Source organism: Salvelinus namaycush, chromosome 40, assembly GCF_016432855.1.
Source record: "Salvelinus namaycush isolate Seneca chromosome 40, SaNama_1.0, whole genome shotgun sequence".
Taxonomy (NCBI): domain Eukaryota; kingdom Metazoa; phylum Chordata; class Actinopteri; order Salmoniformes; family Salmonidae; genus Salvelinus; species Salvelinus namaycush.
In genome coordinates this window covers 15,642,739-15,666,387 of record NC_052346.1, presented here as the reverse complement: position 1 = coordinate 15,666,387, position 23,649 = coordinate 15,642,739, and the positions used below count along the sequence as shown (strand labels likewise).

Sequence of the window (23,649 nt, the reverse complement as noted above, 5' to 3'; positions counted from 1 at the left end):
GGGTCAAAATTGCCCCACCGCTCTGGGACCTATGGTGCCACCAGTCTGCTTGCAGTTGTCAGTTATGGTCAGGTATGTGGATGATCAGGGCTTTAATCAGGAACGTTTCTTGGGCTACTTTGATGTGTCAAGTGGGCGAGATGAGCAGTCTGTGTTTGACTTAATGAATTTTGAGATGTCTGATTTTAACTTCATAGAGAAACTTGTCCAAACCTATGATGGCGCAGCTGTAATGGAATGTATCTGCTATTTGTATTTCCAGCTAAGTCCCCTCCTGTTCCCTAAGAGGTGATGACCACTCCACTCCACTACCATTGTCAACTCTCTCCTGACATGAACTGAAGCCACGTCTCATGTGTGCGCTCATCCACTGGCACATTGAATGTTTCCTCTCCAAGCTCTGTGAGTACCCCTATCAATTTTCTCTCATTACTGTATGTAAAGTCAATCACATACACAATCACATTATTACTCATCAATGATTTTACTCTCTGCTTGGACTAACTCACTCTGAGCTCTTTTGTCTAACTTTGTAGTGTGTTGTGTTATTGTTTGTCTTTCTAGGCAAATCCTGTCCTGCACTGGTCAAGCCTCTGAACACCTCAACTCATGCCTCATTCAATCACTGCTGTTGTCCCTTTCCAACACTGTGTAAGTAGCCCTCTCATTCCCATTCCCCATAATAGTGTACTATAAATGTCTTTATTAAATGCTTTAGGTTAAAATAATTAGTCATTGACGATTTTTGAAACGCACTTTGTTGTCTCCGTGCATTCCGCGCCTATACCCTGGGTCTACCATCCTCCTCATTTTTTAAGTCACCAGCCTCCACTGGTACATACGTTTTGTTAGGCCTCCTGGATTGGCTGATGTGTTTGTGTGTGTGTTTCATTAGGCTTATCTCTTGATCTGGCTGTAGTGTGTGTGTGCGTTTGGTCGGTTAGTCCTATCTCTTGAACTGTTCGATGTAGCTGTTCTCGATGCAGAGCACGGCGTAGGAGCTGTGACAGCTGCTGGTTCTCTGTTGGAGGAGCTGGCCCCCCTGTAGAGAGGAGGCCATGCCCGTCAGCGCCCGATCCCCTATACGCCACATCTCACAGTAGTTATCCACCTCGCCGTGCCCCCTGCTGGTCGAACCGTGCCATATCATCTTGTCTGGCCTGGGTGAGGAGAAGGAATAAGGGAGAGAACGAGATGAAGGGATGAATCATCATATCTTTGCTTCCATTCACTTTCTCAGCTGTTAACTTTACATAACTTATCAATGCCTCCTTATGGATGTTGTAAAAAGAGAGGTTTTGATATTTTGTGTATTGTGAGTGATATGTAGAAGTGTAGTTTATCACCATGTGCCGTCTGTGAAAATATCTTTGCCATCGAAGGAGTAGATGGGTACATTGTCCTTCACTCTGCCCTCTGAGTCACTGAAGATGGCCTCCCAACTGTCAAACAGGACCTCGTCCTATAGAGGGGACAAACAAATGGTTAGGGACAGTTGCTGCCAATTACTTAAAGGATATGGAATGATACTGGGATTCTGAATGATGCTGAAAATGCATCTCAGTCTTAGCCGACAGTACCTTTAGGTTGACGATGGGCATGCGGTCTCTGTCTGACTTGCGGACGATGCTGTAAAGGTCCTGGAGCTTGGAGGAGAGGAAAGCCCGGAAGGTTCCCTTCAGCCCGATGGCCCGAGCCTGGTTGAAGCACAGGAAGTCTGCCCCTCTGATACCCCGCATGTTACCCCCCTGGGGGGCGTTCAGGGCGACCAGGTGAATCTGCAGAAGGAAAGAAGAAGAAGAAAAGTCTGCTTTTAAAAACGTGCTTCCCATCACATCCACGATCAGAAGTATTTCAGCAGTGGCATGTTTTTAGGTTACATTTATGACATTTAAATCACTGGCTACTCACGCTTGGGCCTGACGTGTGTTGGTGGCTGGGGGTCTCAGGGGGTTTGGGTCTGCGTTGTGGGGTTACAGGGTAGCGGGTGTCTGAGTAAACCGGGTTCTGTGGGACAGGGGCTGGCTGGGGCTGGACCGGCTGAACAGGGTCAGGGTTGTGCTGGCGGTCTGTATAACTGGGGTACCGTGGATCAGTGTGTGAGGGGTATCTGGGGTCTGAATGGGCTGGGTAGCGTGGATCCGGCTGGGCTGGGTAGCGTGGATCCGGCTGGGCTGGGTAGCGTGGATCCGGCTGGGCTGGGTAGCGTGGATCCGGCTGGGCTGGGTAGCGTGGATCCGGCTGGGCTGGGTAGCGTGGATCCGGCTGGGCTGGGTAGCGTGGATCTGGCTGGGCTAGGTAGCGTGGATCCGGGTGAGTCGGGTAACGTGGGTCGGGGTAAATAGGGTGTTGTCCCTCAGGCTGTGGCTGGTGGGGGTCTAGCTGTCTGGGGGGTTGCTCTGTGGCCGTGTTGGAGGGATGATCTGGCTGGTAGTAGACCACTGGAGGAGGGTCGACAGCTGCTACCTCATTACCCTGCAGATGGATACAGACAGAGAAATCAGGTCAATAAGATTCACTAATGTGATTAATAACTTTATTAAGTGATTCCCTCACTGTCACAATAGTGTATTGTCAGCATTTCTCAAGTGCACATTTCCAACGACTTACCTGGTCAGGGGGTAAAGCTATGTATGGTCCAAGCTGAAAGGTAAAACTTCCAAGTTAATCATGTAAACATTAACAAAGGATGAAGGTGTTGTATTTTATAAATATAGTGGCTTGCATTCATTACACTGGTAAACACTGCACCTGGATTTGCCGGAAGCCATCTCGTACTCTGATGTAAAAGTCTGTTTGGTCGACCAGATACACCAGCGTCCCCTCTGCCTGTTGTCTGGCCGTGGCTGTCATCGTGTGATATGACCTCAGCACCATCACCTGTTCAAACGTGGACGACAAGGAGCTAAATGATGCCACATCCTGGAAGTGGTGTATAAATCATCACAGTGAGGCCCCGTCCAGAAACAGGCCCTAACCTCCTAGACCCTACACTAGGAATGGAGGGGTTAACAGACTCACCCCAGAGGAGTGTCCATCAGTTCCAGGTGGGCCAGGAGGGCCCGGAGGTCCAGGGATGCTGATGGCTGAGATGTAAAAAGATCACATTCATTGAAGCTGTTAACCAAGGCGCTACTGTACTTCATGTCACCAGAAAGTTGTTTCTGCCTATGTACTGTATGTATGAGTGTGTGTGCGAGAGAGTACGCCTCACTCTGTGTTGGCCTGTAGGCTCCAGGTGAGGAGGATGATCCTGAAGGTCCGGGGGGCCCCGGTGGGCCTGGGTTCCCTTGCCTGCCTTCGTACCCTCTTCCTGGGTTACCTGGAGGGCCCTGGGGCCCTGAAGGACCGATGATGGACTCTCCCTTTGGCCCCTGGAGATCGATAGATTAGATAGATATTTGTCTTGCTCATTAAAACTTTCTGATTGAATTCCATTCTACATGTCTTTTGATGCAAGGCACTGATAAAACGTGGAGAATGCAGTAAAATAAAATGGCTGTTGTTGTTCAGTGGTTATTCTTACTGGAAGTCCTGGAGGTCCAGGTTGACCACCCTGTCCGCTGTAACCGCCACCATAATATCCTCCGGCTGGCTCGCCCTTCTCCCCCTTCATCCCCGAGTCTCCTCTCTCTCCCTTCATCTCCTTCTGCAGGGACACACACACACCACGTCATTTGACCTCACGTCAAACACATACAGACGCATGGCGGGTTGTGAGTGTAGATCGCCTTTGTAGTTACGTCACTTACCTTGAAGGTGTAGATGTCAAAGTTGGACGTGAGACCTAGAGTGGAGACGATAGAACGTGAGTTCAATCAGCTCAATCTCATGTGTTATTTACTACCGCTGCCCTTAGGTGTACTAACTAGCTGGTTTTACTGTACCTGGTACCCCAGGTATTCCTGGTACTCCACGATCACCTTTCTCTCCTTTGGAGTCTGATGGGTGGAGGAAAAAGGCCAACATGTAAGCGAACACATGACATCGTTTTACATGTAACGTTTTGTGTCATGGTGCGAGACTGGCCAATGAGAATGAGTTGACTTACCAGGATATAACCGTGAGACATCATCATACCTCTGAGTGTGAAACAGAACAAAGGGGAGAAGAGTTACACTACTGTACCTTGGAAAGAGACCAGATCAATTTGTTAACCCACATTAGTGACTCTGTGGGTTTTAACAACCTGACTGTCTACAGCATATAACTATCACAACACCAATGTCTGGGAAAGATAAAATACTGGATCAGACATCTACTCACATTGAACCTGTCCAGAGGTGCTGCTGGCCCGGGGGGTCCAGGTGGGCCAGGTGGTCCTGGAGGACCCTAAAAACATGGATCAATCTGGGTTAAACTGATGCCCTGTCTGGGTCATGACGGTCTAACCACACCACTGCTTTTATGAATGATTTGACATGCTGACCTCTGGGTTGCATCCCAACAGTCTTACATGTATGAATCCCATCAATCACCAACCAGCGGTGTCATACTTACTCCATATCCTCCAGTCCCTCCAGCTGAATCCCCCCTCTCTCCTTTGACACCATTCAACCCAGGACGACCCTGTAACCAACACACTGGTTTAGATCCAGCAGCAGTACATCACTAGTTTGTTAATACTGAATGGGAAATAGCACACTTGGATTCTTTCTAAGTCACACTTCAGTGCCATTTAGCAGACACTTTTATTCAAAGCGACTTACAGTAATGTGTGCATATATTTTTACATATGGGTGGTCCTGGGAATCAAACTCACTGTCTTGGCATTGCAAGCGCCATGCTCTACCAACTGAGCTACAGAGGACCACCACTTGGCTGATAGCTGAACAGAGATACTTACCGGTCTACCTGGCATGCCTATATCTCCCTTTAGACCAGCTGGACCATAGGAACCCTATAGAGACAGAACAATATAAATCTACCAGATGGACCCCATAGAGACAGAGAACAATATACATCTACCAGCTGGACCCTATAGAGACAGAACAATATAAATCTACCAGATGGACCCTATAGAGACAGAACAATATAAATCTACCAGATGGACCCTATAGTGACAGAGAACAATATAAATCTACCAGATGGACCCTATAGAGACAGAGAACAATATAAATCTACCAGCTGGACCCTATAGAGACAGAACAATATAAATCTACCAGCTGGACCCTATAGTGACCCTATAGTGACAGAACAATATACATCTACCAGCTGGACCCTATAGAGACAGAGAACAATATACATCTACCAGCTGGACCCTATAGAGACAGAACAATATACATCTACCAGCTGGACCCTATAGAGACAGAGAACAATATAAATCTACCAGCTGGGCCCTATAGAGACAGAGAACAATATAAATCTACCAGCTGGACCCTATAGAGACAGAGAACAATATAAATCTACCAGCTGGACCCTATAGAGACAGAGAACAATATAAATCTACCAGCTGGACCCTATAGAGACAGAGAACAATATAAATCTACCAGATGGACCCTATAGTGACAGAGAACAATATAAATCTACCAGATGGACCATAGGAACCCTATAGTGACAGAGAACAATATAAATCTACCAGCTGGACCCTATAGAGACAGAGAACAATATACATCTACCAGCTGGACCCTATAGTGACAGAACAATATAAATCTACCAGCTGGACCCTATAGTGACAGAATAATATAAATCTACCAGCTGGACCCTATAGAGACAGATAACAATATAAATCTACCAGCTGGACCCTATAGAGACAGAACAATATAAATCTACCAGCTGGACCCTATAGTGACAGAACAATATAAATCTACCAGCTGGACCCTATAGAGACAGAGAACAATATAAATCTACCAGCTGGACCCTATAGAGACAGAACAATATAAATCTACCAGCTGGACCCTATAGTGACAGAACAATATACATCTACCAGCTGGACCCTATAGAGACAGAGAACAATATACATCTACCAGCTGGACCCTATAGAGACAGAACAATATACATCTACCAGCTGGACCCTATAGAGACAGAGAACAATATAAATCTACCAGCTGGGCCCTATAGAGACAGAGAACAATATAAATCTACCAGCTGGGCCCTATAGTGACAGAACAATATAAATCTACCAGCTGGACCCTATAGAGACAGAGAACAATATAAATCTACCAGCTGGACCCTATAGAGACAGAACAATATAAATCTACCAGCTGGACCCTATAGTGACAGAACAATATACATCTACCAGCTGGACCCTATAGAGACAGAGAACAATATACATCTACCAGCTGGACCCTATAGAGACAGAACAATATACATCTACCAGCTGGACCCTATAGAGACAGAGAACAATATAAATCTACCAGCTGGGCCCTATAGAGACAGAGAACAATATAAATCTACCAGCTGGGCCCTATAGAGACAGAGAACAATATAAATCTACCAGCTGGACCCTATAGAGACAGAGAACAATATAAATCTACCAGATGGACCCTATAGAGACAGAGAACAATATACATCTACCAGCTGGACCCTATAGAGACAGAGAACAATATAAATCTACCAGCTGGACCCTATAGAGACAGAGAACAATATAAATCTACCAGCTGGACCCTATAGAGACAGAGAACAATATAAATCTACCAGCTGGACCCTATAGAGACAGAGAACAATATAAATCTACCAGCTGGACCCTATAGAGACAGAGAACAATATAAATCTACCAGCTGGACCCTATAGTGACAGAACAATATAAATCTACCAGCTGGACCCTATAGAGACAGAGAACAATATAAATCTACCAGCTGGACCCTATAGTGACAGAGAACAATATAAATCTACCAGCTGGACCCTATAGAGACAGAACTATATACAGTACATCCATGGTTATCGATGGCTAATCAGAAACAAAGCATCTCACTGTTAAAGGAGAGTACTTACAGGAGGTCCCTCAGGTCCCGGGAGTCCCTTCTCTCCCTGCACACACAGAGGTCAAAGGGTATAAAAATGTTATGTGGCATGGCACATATAAAAGAGATGGACAAACATAATAACATATAGTATTTCTACAAACTATACATCTAGTGTGTGGTTTTTCTCACCGGTTGAGACCCCAGCCCTCCCAAGTACATGGGTCTTCCATCAGGCCCCATGATAATACCAGGTTCTCCTTTCTCCCCCTGGACAGGACACAGGGTGGAGACATGTCAATACTTCATGCAATTTTCCCTGTACTGTACAGAAAACAAGATATGAAGGAATTAAGTTATTACCAGACCTTAGCTGCGTATCCTGGCTGTCCAGGCTCTCCTGTATCTCCCTTTGGTCCCATAGGCCCCTACAGAAGAAGTTGTGATCAGTATAAATAACAACCTTGTGTGTGTATATTTTTAAAAGAGAGTTCCATTAACATGTTTTAGGCAGTTTTCAATATACAACTAGTGTGTAAAATCATGTTTTAGGCAGTTTTCAACATACAACTAGTGTATAAAATCATGTTTTAGGCAGTTTTCAATATACAACTAGTGTGTAAAATCATGTTTTAGGCAGTTTTCAACATACAACTAGTGTATAAAATCATGTTTTAGGCAGTTTTCAACATACAACTAGTGTATAAAATCATGTTTTAGGCAGTTTTCAACATACAACTAGTGTATAAAATCATGTTTTAGGCAGTTTTCAACATACAACTAGTGTGTAAAATCATGTTTTAGGCAGTTTTCAATATACAACTAGTGTGTAAAATCATGTTTTAGGCAGTTTTCAACATACAACTAGTGTATAAAATCATGTTTTAGGCAGTTTTCAACATACAACTAGTGTATAAAATCATGTTTTAGGCAGTTTTCAACATACAACTAGTGTATAAAATCATGTTTTAGGCAGTTTTCAACATACAACTAGTAGGCCGTACAGCATTGTTTTTTGAAATATTAGGGAGCACTATTAAGGTGTTTCAACTGTGAAATATCTTTTAATTTCTTTTTCCATTAACATGTTATAAAATAGTTTTTGGCGCAATCTCCAACATACGTCTAGTACAGAACTGTCCGTTACACTATTTGGTGTGTTTCAACTGTGAAATATCTTTAGAAACAGTAAAGGTAAATGTCTCCACTCCACTGTGTGTGTGTTCATTGGCAGTGTGATACTGATACGTACTGGGAATCCTGCCCGGCCGGGAAGACCTGGTCCTCCCTGGAGAAAAGGAAATAAGGGTTAGGGTGACTTTATAAAACATTATAAAACTGCATGTAGAGTAACATAGTGACTGTCTGCTGAGTCAAATTCTCACCTGGCCTTGATTCCCAAGAACTCCATCAAACTACAACGAGACAGAGACAGGTAGGTCAGTTGTGTCACTGAAACATCACTATGATCCAGAGCAGACTAGACCGTACAGTACACAGCCACACTCACACTGCCTGAGGTCTGGTAGATCTGTCCCGGTGGGCCAGGGGCTCCTGGAGGTCCAGGGGGTCCCCCTTCACGTCCTGGCTCACCCTACAACACCACACACACAACAACATGAGAGCCGCGGGACAATCAATAGACGACTTACACTACCGTTCAAAAGTTTGGGGTCATTTAGAAAACTCGTTGTTTTTGAAAGAAAAGCAAATGTTTTGTCCATTTAAAATAACATCAAATTGATCAGAAATACAGTGTAAACATAGTTAATGTTGTAAATGACTGTTGAAGCTGGAAACGGCAGATTTTTTATGGAATATCTACATAGGCGTACAGAGGCCCATTATCAGCAACCATCACTCCTGTGTTCCAATGGCATGTTTTGTTAGCTAATCCAAATTGATCATTTTAAAAGGCGAATTGATCATTAGAAAACCCTTTTGCAATTGTGTTAGCACAGCTGAAAACTGTTGTGCTGATTAAAGAAGCAATAAAATAAAATTTAAAAAATCAACCACCAAAATATGGTAATCAGGAGTAGGTAACTCACCCTTTCCCCTCTGTCTCCCCTCTCCCCTTTGTCTCCCTGTGTATACACAAGAAACAAAACAGAATAGGTTAGTGCACTTTGCGTGGGTTACTCTAAAGCCTAAGTAATGTTCTAATACAGTCTGGGGAGGTGGCTGAGGGATAATGATCTTCTACCAATATTCCTGGGAATCCGTCCATCCCTGGTGTTCCATTCTGTCCTCTTGCTCCCTCGCTCCCCTTCTCTCCCGAAAGCCCAGGCAAACCAGATCTTCCCTGTATGATGACAGGAATACGGTAAGCATTGCTATATAACAAAGATATGGCCTCCAATCAAATTTAGCAATATATTCAAAGGGATTTCCTGGTTCTTACCGGAAGGCCAGCGATTCCGGGCGGACCCTGAAAAACAATGGATATGTGACTATGTATTAGTTGACGTGATCGTAAATGCAATCCAAATGATGAGTGGATGGCAATTTATAGATCACCTGTGGTCCTGGAATCCCTATCACTCCAGCAACACCATTGACCCCCGTCACTCCGGAACCCTCCCTGTCACCCTACACAGAGAGGACACAGATACAGTTCAAAAAAGACAATTCCACAAAAATATATGTCGTCAAATACACAGTATGTAGTCAATTTGGTAACAATTTGTATGAAGGGAGCTTTGGGATGGGAGGTTAAGCTGTAGTTGATGTAGTCTGGGTGGGTGGCAGGAGTTGTGTACAGTACTCACATAACGCACGGGGTAGGAAGGTCCGGGGGGTCCGGGTGGTCCTGGAGGCCCAATCGGTCCCATGGGCCCAGGAAGCCCAGCCAAGCCCCCCTGCCCTGCCTGACCAGGCACTCCAGGGTCACCCTGAGAACCCTGGTGGTTAGGAGCGAAGAGGTGAGAGACAGAGAGAGAGAGATTGTAAATGTGTGTGTGTGTGTGCATGTGTGTGTAAAAATCAGCAGTCCATTTACATGTAGACATAATTGACACAGCATGCTAACAGACAAATAAAGAAGCATTCCACAAAATTGGAAACACATTTAAGCTGAATTATTACTATAACAAGCAATGTAAATCAATATTGAAAATAATAAAAAACAATTATAAAAACCAATGACTGCATATAGTTTAGTTCCAATATTAAACATCCAGACTGATGGTAAAATATCTTAAGCAACGACATGCTATTTAAGATGTTATGTCAGAAGTCAAACAAGCAAGCAAATGTTCCATTTGTCCTATAATGAACACACTGAGAATTAGAGTTTTTCTCAGTGAGTTGATTCCTCCACGTGATGAATGCAGCCGAAACCAAGGAACCAATAGTATGCAGTCGAAACCAAGGAACCAATAGCAGGAGACCCAGTAGTACCTGTGACCCATCACCTTCACTAAAGATACTGGTCAAAAAGTTGGAGAAGGAGAAGAAGGCAGACAAAGAGTTTTACTAGAGGGAGACAAGCATAAGGGAGAAGATCTGTATCTGTGAGAAAACCCTCACCAACATCATGTTTAGACTATCGATCTCTAGGAGAAGTCCCACCACCATCATGTTTAGACTATCGATCTCTAGGAGAAGTCCCACCACCATCATGTTTAGACTATTGATCTCTAGGAGAAGTCCATCACCAACATCATGTTTAGACTATCGATCTCTAGGAGAAGTCCATCACCAACATCATGTTTAGACTATCGATCTCTAGGAGAAGTCCCACACCAACATCATGTTTAGACTATCGATCTCTAGGAGAAGTCCACCACCAACATCATGTTTAGACTATCGATCTCTAGGAGAAGTCCACCACCAACATCATGTTTAGACTATCGATCTCTAGGAGAAGTCCATCACCAACATCATGTTTAGACTATCGATCTCTAGAAGAAGTCCCCCACCAACATCATGTTTAGACTATCGATCTCTAGGAGAAGTCCCACCACCATCATGTTTAGACTATCGATCTCTAGGAGAAGTCCACCACCAACATCATGTTTAGACTATCGATCTCTAGGAGAAGTCCCACCACCATCATGTTTAGACTATTGATCTCTAGGAGAAGTCCACCACCAACATCATGTTTAGACTATCGATCTCTTGAAGAAGTCCCACCACCAACATCATGTTTAGACTATCGATCTCTAGAAGAAGTCCCACCACCAACATCATGTTTAGACTATCGATCTCTAGGAGAAGTCCACCACCAACATCATGTTTAGACTATCGATCTCTAGGAGAAGTCCACCACCAACATCATGTTTAGACTATCGATCTCTAGGAGAAGTCCACCACCAACATCATGTTTAGACTATCGATCTCTAGGAGAAGTCCATCACCAACATCATGTTTAGACTATCGATCTCTAGGAGAAGTCCATCACCAACATCATGTTTAGACTATCGATCTCTAGGAGAAGTCCCACCACCAACATCATGTTTAGACTATCGATCTCTAGAAGAAGTCCATCACCAACATCATGTTTAGACTATCGATCTCTAGGAGAAGTCCATCACCAACATCATGTTTAGACTATCGATCTCTAGGAGAAGTCCACCACCAACATCATGTTTAGACTATCGATCTCTAGAAGTCCATCACCAACATCATGTTTAGACTATCGATCTCTAGGAGAAGTCCATCACCAACATCATGTTTAGACTATCGATCTCTAGGAGAAGTCCCACACCAACATCATGTTTAGACTATCGATCTCTAGGAGAAGTCCCACACCAACATCATGTTTAGACTATCGATCTCTAGGAGAAGTCCATCACCAACATCATGTTTAGACTATCGATCTCTAGGAGAAGTCCCACACCAACATCATGTTTAGACTATCGATCTCTAGGAGAAGTCCCACCACCAACATCATGTTTAGACTATCGATCTCTAGGAGAAGTCCATCACCAACATCATGTTTAGACTATCGATCTCTAGGAGAAGTCCATCACCAACATCATGTTTAGACTATCGATCTCTAGGAGAAGTCCCACCACCAACATCATGTTTAGACTATCGATCTCTAGGAGAAGTCCATCACCAACATCATGTTTAGACTATCGATCTCTAGGAGAAGTCCCACCACCAACATCATGTTTAGACTATCGATCTCTAGGAGAAGTCCATCACCAACATCATGTTTAGACTATCGATCTCTAGAAGAAGTCCATCACCAACATCATGTTTAGACTATCGATCTCTTGAAGAAGTCCCACACCAACATCATGTTTAGACTATCGATCTCTAGAAGAAGTCCCACCACCAACATCATGTTTAGACTATCGATCTCTAGGAGAAGTCCACCACCAACATCATGTTTAGACTATCGATCTCTAGAAGAAGTCCATCACCAACATCATGTTTAGACTATCGATCTCTAGAAGTCCCACACCAACATCATGTTTAGACTATCGATCTCTAGAAGAAGTCCATCACCAACATCATGTTTAGACTATCGATCTCTAGGAGAAGTCCCACACCAACATCATGTTTAGACTATCGATCTCTAGGAGAAGTCCCACACCAACATCATGTTTTGACTATCGATCTCTAGGAGAAGTCCATCACCAACATCATGTTTAGACTATCGATCTCTAGGAGAAGTCCATCACCAACATCATGTTTAGACTATCGATCTCTAGGAGAAGTCCATCACCAACATCATGTTTAGACTATCGATCTCTAGGAGAAGTCCATCACCAACATCATGTTTAGACTATCGATCTCTAGAAGAAGTCCATCACCAACATCATGTTTAGACTATCGATCTCTAGGAGAAGTCCATCACCAACATCATGTTTAGACTATCGATCTCTAGAAGAAGTCCCACACCAACATCATGTTTAGACTATCGATCTCTAGGAGAAGTCCATCACCACCATCATGTTTAGACTATTGATCTCTAGGAGAAGTCCATCACCAACATCATGTTTAGACTATCGATCTCTAGAAGAAGTCCCACACCAACATCATGTTTAGACTATCGATCTCTAGGAGAAGTCCATCACCAACATCATGTTTAGACTATCGATCTCTAGGAGAAGTCCATCACCAACATCATGTTTAGACTATCGATCTCTAGAAGTCCCACCACCAACATCATGTTTAGACTATCGATCTCTAGAAGAAGTCCCACACCAACATCATGTTTAGACTATCGATCTCCAGGAGAAGTCCCACCACCAACATCATGTTTAGACTATCGATCTCTAGAAGTCCCACCACCAACATCATGTTTAGACTATCGATCTCTAGAAGTCCCACCACCAACATCATGTTTAGACTATCGATCTCTAGAAGAAGTCCCACCACCAACATCATGTTTAGACTATCGATCTCTAGGAGAAGTCCACCACCAACATCATGTTTAGACTATCGATCTCTAGAAGTCCCACCACCAACATCATGTTTAGACTATCGATCTCTAGAAGAAGTCCCACCACCAACATCATGTTTAGACTATCGATTTCTAGGAGAAGTCCCACCACCAACATCATGTTTAGACTATCGATTTCTAGGAGAAGTCCACCACCAACATCATGTTTAGACTATTGATTTCTAGGAGAAGTCCCACCACCAACATCATGTTTAGACTATCGATCTCTAGAAGAAGTCCCACACCAACATCATGTTTAGACTATCGATCTCTAGGAGAAGTCCCACCACCAACATCATGTTTAGACTATCGATCTCTTGAAGAAGTCCCACACCAACATCATGTTTAGACTATCGATCTCTAGAAGAAGTCCCACCACCAACATCATGTTTAGACTATCGATCTCTTGAAGAAGTCCCACCACCAACATCATGTTTAGACTATCGATCTCTAGGAGAAGTCCCACACCAACATCATGTTTAGACTATCGATCTCTAGAAGAAGTCCCACCACCATCATGTTTAGACTATCGATCTCTAGAAGAAGTCCATCACCAACATCATGTTTAGACTATCGATCTCTAGAAGAAGTCCATCACCAACATCATGTTTAGACTATCGATCTCTAGGAGAAGTCCCACACCAACATCATGTTTAGACTATCGATCTCTAGAAGAAGTCCCACACCAACATCATGTTTAGACTATCGATCTCTAGAAGAAGTCCCACACCAAACAGCACCAAAGAAACAAGGTCAAAGTGAAAATAGCTATATATTTATATTTAAGATTAGAGGTGGGATAGTATGGGTGTATTTCAGAGCTCACCCTCTCTCCACTGGGCCCTGGAAGACCTAGATCACCAGCTTCTCCCTGCGGATGAGAGGGAGAGAAAGATGGGGAAAGAGAGAGAAAGAGACAATCATCTCAAAAGGATCCCTATACAAAGGTCCAGTTCTGTGTGTGCTGTATACAGTGATATATAAACTCAGCAAAAAAAGAAACGCCCCTTTTTCAGGACCCTGTCTTTCAAAGATAATTCGTAAAAATCCAAATAACTTCACAGATCTTCATTGTAAAGGGTTTAAACACTGTTTCCCATGCTTGTTCAATGAACCAAAAACAATTAATGCACCTGTAGAATGGTTGTTAAGACACTAACAGCTTACAGACGGTAGGCAATTAAGGTCACAGTTATGAAAACTTAGGACACTAAAGAGGCCTTTCTACTGACTCTGAAAAACACCAAAAGAAAGATGCCCAGAGTTCTTGCTCATCTGCGTGAACATGCCTTAGGCATGCTGTAAGGAGGCATGAGGACTGCAGATGTGGACCAGGGCAATAAATTGCAATGTCCGTACAGTGAGACGCCTAAGACAGCGCTACAGGGAGACAGGACGGACATCTGATCGTCCTCGCAGTGGCAGACCACGTATAACAACACCTGCACAGGATCGGTACATCTGAACATCACACTTGCGGGACAGGTACAGGATGGCAACAACAACTGCCCGAATTACACCAGGAATGCATAATCCCTCCATCAGTGCTCAGACTGTCCACAATAGGCTGAGAGAGCCTGGACTGAGGGCTTGTAGGCCTGTTGTAAGGCAGGTCCTCACCAGACATCACCGGCAACAACGTCGCCTATGGGCACAAACCCACCATCGCTGGACCAGACAGGACTGGCAAAAAGTGCTCTTCACTGACGAGTCGCGGTTTTGTTTCACCAGGGATGATGGTCGGATTCGCGTTTATCGTCGAAGGAATGAGTGTTACACCGAGGCCTGTACTCTGGAGCGGGATCGATTTGGAGGTGGAGAGTCCGTCATGGTCTGTGGCGGTGTGTCACAGCATCATCGGACTGAGCTTGTTGTCATTGCAGGCAATCTTAACGCTGTGCATTACAGGGAAGACATCCTCCTCCCTCATGTGGTACCCTTCCTGCAGGCTCATCCTGACATGACCCTCCAGCATGACAATGCCACCAGCCATACTGCTCGTTCTGTGCATGATTTCCTGCAAGACAGGAATGTCAGTGTTCTGCCATGGCCAGCAAAGAGCCCGGATCTCAATCCCATTGAGCACGTCTGGGACCTGTTTCGATTGGAGGGTGAGGGCTAGGGGCATTCCCCCCAGAAATGTCTGGGAACTTGCAGGTGCCTTGGTGGAAGAGTGGGGTAACATCTCACAGCAAGAACTGGCAAATCTGGTGCAGTCCATGAGGAGGAGATGCACTGCAGTACTTAATGCAGCTGGTGGCCACACCAGATACTGACTGCTACTTTTGATTTTGACACCCCCCCTTTGTTCAGGGACACATTATTCCATTTCTGTTAGTCACATGTTTGTGGAACTTGTTCAGTTTATGTCTCAGTTGTGGAATCTTGTTATGTTCATACAAATATTTACACATGTTAAGTTTGCTGAAAATAAACGCAGTTGACAGTGAGAGGACGTTTCTTTTTTTGGTGAGTTTAGTATGATCAGTTGAGCTGAAATAAAATAAGTCTCCTCCCTGTCTCATACCTTCTCTCCGCTACTGGGTCCTGGGGTTCCAGGCCTGCCAGGTGGACCAGCGGGCCCCTGAAAAACACAGCATGATATCAATACATAATGGTCAACAAATCAAGACATTCATTTCAATGCTGTAGTTGTGCTGTCTACAGTTAACTAGGCACAAAACATATGGTCATGTCAGATATAGTAGAGAGAGGGTCCTCACTGGTAGGCCACGGGCCCCGTCCTGTCCGGGAAGTCCAGGGGGTCCGAAAGAGCCTGACTCATGGGAGCTGACACCACCGGCTGAGGGGCCAGGGGGACCTGGGGGGCCGGGGGGGCCTGGTAGACCACGGAGAGTCTAAAGAAACAGTCAACAAAACAGTCTTGGGTTTCACAATATACAGTTTGTCGTTTTTCTGGGCCAAACTCAAAATCTCTGCATCAGCTAAAACATACCTGTATTTTCTCCAAATCTGGGAATCCTCCTGAGCCTTCCATATCCACAAATGTCTAGGGACAAATGAAGAAACATTAACAGTGGTATATTGGTATATTCATGTCTGATCCACATGAATTTATGGGCTGAATGGCCTGATGCTGTAGTGGTTGACTCACAGCGCGGTCAACTGTCCCTGGGCCTGGGTGTCCAGGTGGCCCTGGAGGACCCCTGGGTCCTGGGTGACCATCACCACGATCCCCCTGGAGAGGTCACAGGGAAAACACTCAGTATTTAACCTTTGGGCACCTCCGATAATATTCAAATACTCATGCTCTTAAATAAATGGCTTCTGGCCTTTACCTTTTGTCCTTTGACCCCTGAGTCTCCTTGTGTTCCTGGGAACCCTCTGTCTCCGGCAGGTCCCTAAGTTGTGGTGGGACAGAGAGAGAAGACACAGCTTAGTGAGGCTGACACTGTCTGACCACTGTTACTGACCACCACCGCTTATCAATAATGACATCTGACTACCACTGTATTTCTCCTCACACAATTAACAAAAAACCATGACATGAGATCAATGGGATAAAACATCATAAAGTGACACTCACTAATTTGCCATCCTCTCCTGGATCCCCCTGGGGAATGAAATAGATATGGTTTGTTACAGTCAATTCAAAGAAAATGTACAAGTACTGAGACCAAATAAAGTGAGAATGCTCTACATAGAATACAGTGCCTACGGAAATTAGGCACGAAAATACGGTATTCAGACCCCTTGACTTTTTCCACATTTTGTTACGTTACAGCCTTATTCTAAAATTGATTAAATAAATCAGCAATCTACACACAATACCCCATAATGACAAAGCAAAAACAGGTTTTTAGAAATGTTTGCAAAAACCCCCCAGAAATACCTTATTTACATAAGTATTCAAACCCTTTTCTATGAGACTCGAAATTGAGCTTAGGTGCATCTTGTTTCCATTGATCATCCTTGAGATGTTTCTACAACTTGATTAGAGTCCACCTGTGGTAAATTAAATTGATTGGACATGATTTGGAAAGGCACACACCTGTCTATATAAGGTCCCACAGTTGACAGTGCATGTCAGAGCCAAAACCAAGCCATGAGGTCGAAGGAATTGTCCGTGGAGCTCCGAGACAGGATTGTGTCGAGTCACAGATCTGGGGAAGGGTACCAAAACATTTCTGCAGCATTGAAGGTCTCCAAGAACACAGTGGCCTCCATCATTCTTAAATGGAAGAAGTTTGCATCCACCGAGACTCTTCCTAGAGCTGGCCGCCCGGCCAAACTGAGCAATCGGGGGAGAAGGGCCTTGGTTTGGGAGGTGACCAAGAACCCGATGGTCACTCAGACAGAGCTCAGACGGAGATGGGAGAACCTTCCAGAAGGACAACAATCTCTGCAGCACTCCAACAATCAGGCCTTTATGGAAGAGTGGCCAGACGGAAGCCACTGCTCAGTAAAAGGCACATGACAGCCCGCTTGGAGTTTGCCAAGTGTCACGTCTGGAGGAAACCTGGCACCAACCCTACGGTGAAGCATGGTGGTGGCAGCATCATGCTGTGGGGATGTTTTTCAGCGGCAGGGATGGATCAATGCAAAGATGAACGAGCAAAGTACAGAGAAATAGTTGATGAAAACCAGCTCCAGAGCGCTCAGGACCTCAGACTGGGGCAAAGGTTCACCTTCCAACAGGACAACGACCCGAAGCACACAGCCAAGACAACGCAGGAGTGGCTTCGGGACAAGTCTCAATGTCTTTGAGTGGCCCAGCCAGAGCCCGGACTTGAACCCAATCTAACATCTCTGGAGAGACGTGAAAATAACTGTGCAGCAACGCTCCCCATCCAAACTGACAGAGCTTGCAAGGATCTGCAGAGAAAAATGGGAGAAACTCCCCAATTACAGGTGTACCAAGATTGTAGCGTCATACCCAAGAAGACTCGAGGCTGTAATTGCTGCCAAAGATGCTTCAACAACGTACTGAGTAAAGGGTCTGAATACTTATGTAAATGTGATATTTCAGTTGTTTATTTTTAATACGCGCAAAAATGTCGAAAAACTTGTTTTTGCTTTGTCATTATGGGGTATTGTTTGTAGATGGATGAGGGGGGGGAAATGATTTCATCCATTTTAGAATAAGGCTGTAACGTAACAAAGTGTGGAAAAAGTCAAGGAGTAAAAGTCAATGAATACTTTCCGAATGCACTGTATGTCAGAAGGTATGGTACAACTCACCGCCTCTCCCTCTGGTCCCTGGGGTCCTGCTGGTCCTTTGACCCCTGGGGGCCCCATCGGCCCCATTGGCCCGGCCACTGGCTGCACCACAGAGCCGTCCCCTAGCCTCACAACCTGGGCAGCTGGCCCCCCAGGGCCAGGAGGGCCAGGGGGACCAGGTACGCCACGGTCCCCCTTGGAGCCTGGGTAACCGAACCCAGAACTGCCCTGTGGGAAGAAAACAATCAACTACCTATTTAATCTGATCACTTCAATGACTAGCTAAGATGAAGTCAAATAAAAAGAAGCTGGGAAGGACAAAGTCAAAACGTACCTTCAAGCCTGTGTCTCCCTGAAAGAAAAAGGAGACAAAGACAAGTTGTATGTAATGTTGGAACTATTACATGTGTTTCAGAGGCATGTATGAGGTCTGTCTGAATCAGATGTAATCAGCTATGGGGGTCATCAGTTATAAGGGGTGTATAACACACAGTAGTGTGCCAGGCAGCATGCAGTACCTTTTCTCCACGTCCTCCTCCGCCTGATGAAGAGCCAGAGGAAGAGGCAGAGCTGGAGAAAGACCCCGAGTCCCCCTTTGGCCCGGCGGGACCTCTGTCCCCTGGACTGCCCTTCTCCCCTCTGTCCCCCTTCTCCCTGTTAGAACCAGTAGGGCCTGACAATACACAGAGAGACACATAGAGAGGGAGAGAGGGAGAGGTGGGTGTTAGAATAGACGTCAGAAGTAACATCGTGGTCATCATCGGCATGAATGTTGCTGTCATCATCACTTTCACTAGCATCCTCTATCCTCAGTTAGCATCCTACTACCTTTGTCCTCCCCTTCCACAGAGTTCCATGCCAAACTATTCCACAGAGTTCTATACACATTTTTTCCACAGAGTTCCATGCCAATCTATTCCACAGAGTTTCATGCCAACCTTCTCCACACAGTTCCATGCCAACCTACTCCACACAGTTCCATGCCAACCTACTCCACAGAGTTCCATGCTAACCTACTCCACAGAGTTCCATGCCAACCTTCTCCACACAGTTCCATGCCAACCTACTCCACACAGTTCCATGCCAACCTACTCCACAGAGATTCATGCCAACCTTCTCCAAACAGTTCCATGCCAACCTACTCCACAGAGTTCCATGCCAACCTACTCCACAGAGTTCCATGCCAACCTACTCCACAGAGTTCCATGCAGACAGGACATGCTCAACCTAGTCCAGTACAGCTTCCCTGAATTCTGACATGGAGTGGTAAGGGTATACTGTCCTGAAATCAGGGACTGGTTGTCAGGGAACTCCACTGGACCTCATTGGAGAGTGTTTATAATATAGCCAGACAGACAGACGGCCAGACAGACAAAGTTTCCAGTGACCTACCTGGTTGACCTCCTGACCCTGGTCTGGACTCTACTGAGGTCTGATGATTCCTGTCACCTACAGTCAATCAACACAAACACACTTACTTGCATGCCTAGTTCGTACACTAGAAAACACTAACAATGATCAACAATCCACTGGCGGGTAGGAGCGTTGGGGCAGTAACCTAAAGGTTGCTGGATCGAATCCCTGAGCTGACAAGTTAAAAATCTATCGTTCTGCCCCTGAGCAAGGTAGTTAATCCAGGCACCGATGACGTGGATGTCGACTAAGGCAGCCCCCCCCCCGTCAGAGGGGTTAAATGGGGAAGACACATTTCTGTTGAATACATTCAGTTGTACAACTGACTAGGTATCCCCCTTTCCTTTACCTTTACAATCAGCCACTCTTGAAGGAAAATTAAAGGTAATGTCTACCTTCTCCACTAGAAGGTGCTAGTGTGCTGTATATCCCAGCATACCGTATCTAACGAGCAACAAGGTTCTCAAGTAGTGTGGTATTACACTAGGTACATATTTCCATTACAGATAGTTTCACAGTTTTTACATCAACAGTTTTTGTTAGCACTGCAGTTACTCTAAATATAGCTTGGTTGGTTGACTATTATATGCGCATTTTCAATAAACCGAAGTAATATTTTAGAGGATAACTTTACAGATGATGTCATCATTGTTCGACTCAGTCCACTGACCTGTCTCTGAGAGCCTGTCGCTCACTGATGATGTCAGAGGGGGCTCTGGCACCGGTCGGAGAGATGGAGGGGTGGTCTGACAGGAGGGAAGAGAGGAAGGTTAGACAGGACACAGACCCTGATCCAATACTTTCACAGTAAATCCTTCCTTCTAATTCCACATCACAGAATAGATTAACAGGACAACATAGGATAAAGAAGATATCTTTACAGTTTTGCCGGTCTCTCTTCTGTCCCCATCCCCACTGCCAAAGTCACCTGAGGCCTGAGAGAGAGACAGAGAAAGAGAAAGAGAGACAGCAAGACAAACATAGACAAGTCAAGGCATTTGAGAAAACGTTAGTTGACATGAATCATATCATATTCCTACTAAACTGTGTCTGGTTCTACAGTCTAATCACTCACAGCGTCTGAGTCATCATCGTCTTCACAGAGTAGCTCAGCTGCTCGAGGGTTACCCACCACGTTCAGCTCAGCAATCGCCCCCTGCACAACACGCACAGACACACAGGCACACACACAGAGACAGACAAACACACTGATGACTATGAGAAAGGAGATACTGTATAGCCATTGGGGCAGTATGAATTTAATGATGCCAGTCAGGATCTAAGCCATTAATATACAATAAAATGTAAAGAGGATGTGTCTGACTGACCGTGGCCTTACTAACTCAGAACAGACAGAGTCTTGCTGAAACAACAGACAGGGTTCTAAATCTCTCCCAGGGGCCTGATAGAGTTAGACTATGAGAATGCACGTTTCAACACACTGTTAAAAACGGAGGGTGTGAGTGAGATGAAACCTAAACCCACACGTTGTTTGGGGGTAAATCCCTCACTAATCGCTCCCACAGGAATCTGTCAGGTATGTGTCACTGGCAACAGGAAAGCCAGACAGCCAGTCACATCTCACTAACAGCACTACTAACCCCTCCTCCCTCTAGTAAATCTATTTGCTGACCTGTCCTGTCGTCTGGCCTTTCAACTTTGACCCCTCAGCATAGTCACTGACCCGGCTAACCACATGTGATGGTCACATAGGGTTTGACACCAGAGCGAGGGTTGGGGGTGGGGGTGCAGAACGACAGAGACTTTAGGGAAGAGTTATACCAATGTTTTACATGAGGGAACAATAAAGATATTTTACATGAGGGAAGAATAAAGATATTTTACAAGAGGGAACCATGAAGATGTATTACATGAGGGAACAATAAAGATGTTTTACATGAGAGAACAATAAAGATGTTTTACATGAGAGAACAATAAAGATGTTTTACATGAGAGAACAATAAAGATGTTTTACATGAGAGAACAATAAAGATGTTTTACATGAGAGAACAATAAAGTTAGAGGTAAATATGTGTGGTCAGGTCAGCATTAGAGGTGTGGTTGGCGATCCATACTGTACCTCGAACCTGTCAGGGTCCGCACCTCCCGCCTGACCCACGAAGATGCCCGCCCCCCTGTCCAGCTCCATGTCATCCGGCGAGCGCTCCAACTTCACCGTCTTCCCAGAGGCGTCGCATCCCATGAAGAAGGTCACCTGGTCATTGAACACGGACAGAGAGAACTTGGTCCAGGAGACTAGGTCCAGGGAGGGCACAGTGAAACTAGCGGCCAGGTACGAGGCCTCAGAGTTGGGCTCTGTGTAGTAGAACAGAATCTTCTGATTCCTGCCGTCAGCGTCCGGGGCGCTCAGCTTCACCCCCACGTACATGAACTTCTGGGAGGCGTCTGTGATGGAGAAGAGGACCCCGGGGCTGGAGGGGATGATTTGGAAGACCAGGGAGAAGTCTCTGTAGAAGGAGTTGGGGAGGTGGGCCAGGGCCGGCTGTCCCGCAGCAGTAAGCCCGTCCAGCCCTCCGAAGTAGTAGGCGGGTTTCCCCCCCGGACCGGCCCGGGATTCATCAGGAGGCAGGTCTCCGATCAGCTGCAGTAGAGTCACACCACTCTCTGCTGCAGGGGAGACAGGACAGGAAGTGAGGTTACACACACGAAGCCAGTGCTTACAATACAGGAGTCCCATTGGCCCAGTCCAGAAACAAAGCACTAGCCCTTACTTAGGTCCCAGGGCACTGTGTAGATCTGAAAACATTGGATAGCTGTAAGCAGTATAATAAAAATGGCACCTTGCATTCTGATTTGTCCAATTCTTATAGATCTGTGCCTAGGACTTCTTTCAGACTAGTTTACATGAAGTGCCCAGGGCTTCTTTCAGATCTAGTCTACAAGAAGTTCCCAGGGCTTCTTTCAGATCTAGTCTACAAGAAGTTCCCAGGGCTTCTTTCAGATCTAGTCTACATGAAGTGCCCAGGGCTTCTTTCAGATCTAGTCTACATGAAGTGCCCAGGGCTTCTTTCAGACTAGTCTACATGAAGTGCCCAGGGCTTCTTTCAGACTAGTCTACAAGAAGTGCCCAGGGCTTCTTTCAGACTAGTCTACAAGAAGTGCCCAGGGCTTCTTTCAGATCTAGTCTACATGAAGTGCCCAGGGCTTCTTTCAGACTAGTCTACATGAAGTGCCCAGGGCTTCTTTCAGATCTAGTCTACATGAAGTTCCCAGGGCTTCTTTCAGACTAGTCTACATGAAGTGCCCAGGGCTTCTTTCAGACTAGTCTACATGAAGTGCCTAGGGCTTCGGGACTTTGAGTTGTTTCTGGACCAGACCTTTTTTTCAGCTCCTGTTTACGCTACGCACTTAACCACTGGTTTAGGATCAGCTATACACTCCAAAAATGGTTCTTTGGCTGTCCCCATAAGATAACCCTTTTGGGTTCCATGTAAAAACCCTCTGTGAAAAAGGTTCAATATGGAACCCAGAAGGGTTTTTACCTGGAACCAAAAGGGTTCTACCTAGCATTGCAAAGGGAGGGTATATTACTGGAAACTTTACAAGTTTACCAGTAAATTACCAGAATGTTGGTATCTTTCAAGGATTTTATTTAATCTATCACAAGACATCTAGTGTCCCTTTTGGGTACTTCAGATTATCACAGGTGTCTGTAATTATCTCTGGCCCTCTGTGTGACCTTACCATATGTAACATACAGTATATAAAATAATTAAATAAGATGATTTTCAA

At 45.2% G+C, this 23,649-nt stretch overlaps 1 protein-coding gene across 1 annotated transcript in view; it reads right to left on the bottom strand.

Annotated features, from left to right (window-relative positions):
* Positions 1-628: 628 nt before the first annotated feature.
* LOC120033453 (collagen alpha-1(XVIII) chain-like) overlaps positions 629-23,649 on the bottom strand; it is a 69,070-nt gene continuing 46,049 nt past the window's right edge. The window contains exons 2-42 of the mRNA XM_038979812.1: positions 21,977-22,524; positions 20,972-21,052; positions 20,778-20,831; positions 20,567-20,642; positions 19,876-19,932; positions 19,002-19,156; positions 18,818-18,835; positions 18,505-18,711; positions 16,850-16,876; positions 16,602-16,664; positions 16,418-16,501; positions 16,259-16,312; positions 16,026-16,160; positions 15,830-15,886; positions 14,129-14,173; positions 9,674-9,805; positions 9,423-9,494; positions 9,307-9,333; positions 9,109-9,207; positions 8,954-8,989; positions 8,413-8,496; positions 8,288-8,317; positions 8,155-8,190; positions 7,271-7,330; positions 7,095-7,172; positions 6,934-6,969; positions 4,847-4,900; positions 4,501-4,569; positions 4,267-4,332; positions 4,052-4,082; positions 3,888-3,941; positions 3,753-3,787; positions 3,527-3,649; positions 3,215-3,374; positions 3,022-3,086; positions 2,752-2,880; positions 2,611-2,643; positions 1,912-2,475; positions 1,581-1,778; positions 1,347-1,462; positions 629-1,160 (exon numbers count right to left, since the gene is read on the bottom strand). Of these exons, the coding sequence (XP_038835740.1) occupies positions 947-1,160; positions 1,347-1,462; positions 1,581-1,778; positions 1,912-2,475; positions 2,611-2,643; positions 2,752-2,880; positions 3,022-3,086; positions 3,215-3,374; positions 3,527-3,649; positions 3,753-3,787; positions 3,888-3,941; positions 4,052-4,082; positions 4,267-4,332; positions 4,501-4,569; positions 4,847-4,900; positions 6,934-6,969; positions 7,095-7,172; positions 7,271-7,330; positions 8,155-8,190; positions 8,288-8,317; positions 8,413-8,496; positions 8,954-8,989; positions 9,109-9,207; positions 9,307-9,333; positions 9,423-9,494; positions 9,674-9,805; positions 14,129-14,173; positions 15,830-15,886; positions 16,026-16,160; positions 16,259-16,312; positions 16,418-16,501; positions 16,602-16,664; positions 16,850-16,876; positions 18,505-18,711; positions 18,818-18,835; positions 19,002-19,156; positions 19,876-19,932; positions 20,567-20,642; positions 20,778-20,831; positions 20,972-21,052; positions 21,977-22,524 (4,262 nt within the window). The 3' untranslated portion in view covers positions 629-946. The remainder of the gene's footprint in view (positions 1,161-1,346; positions 1,463-1,580; positions 1,779-1,911; positions 2,476-2,610; positions 2,644-2,751; positions 2,881-3,021; positions 3,087-3,214; positions 3,375-3,526; positions 3,650-3,752; positions 3,788-3,887; positions 3,942-4,051; positions 4,083-4,266; positions 4,333-4,500; positions 4,570-4,846; positions 4,901-6,933; positions 6,970-7,094; positions 7,173-7,270; positions 7,331-8,154; positions 8,191-8,287; positions 8,318-8,412; positions 8,497-8,953; positions 8,990-9,108; positions 9,208-9,306; positions 9,334-9,422; positions 9,495-9,673; positions 9,806-14,128; positions 14,174-15,829; positions 15,887-16,025; positions 16,161-16,258; positions 16,313-16,417; positions 16,502-16,601; positions 16,665-16,849; positions 16,877-18,504; positions 18,712-18,817; positions 18,836-19,001; positions 19,157-19,875; positions 19,933-20,566; positions 20,643-20,777; positions 20,832-20,971; positions 21,053-21,976; positions 22,525-23,649) is intronic.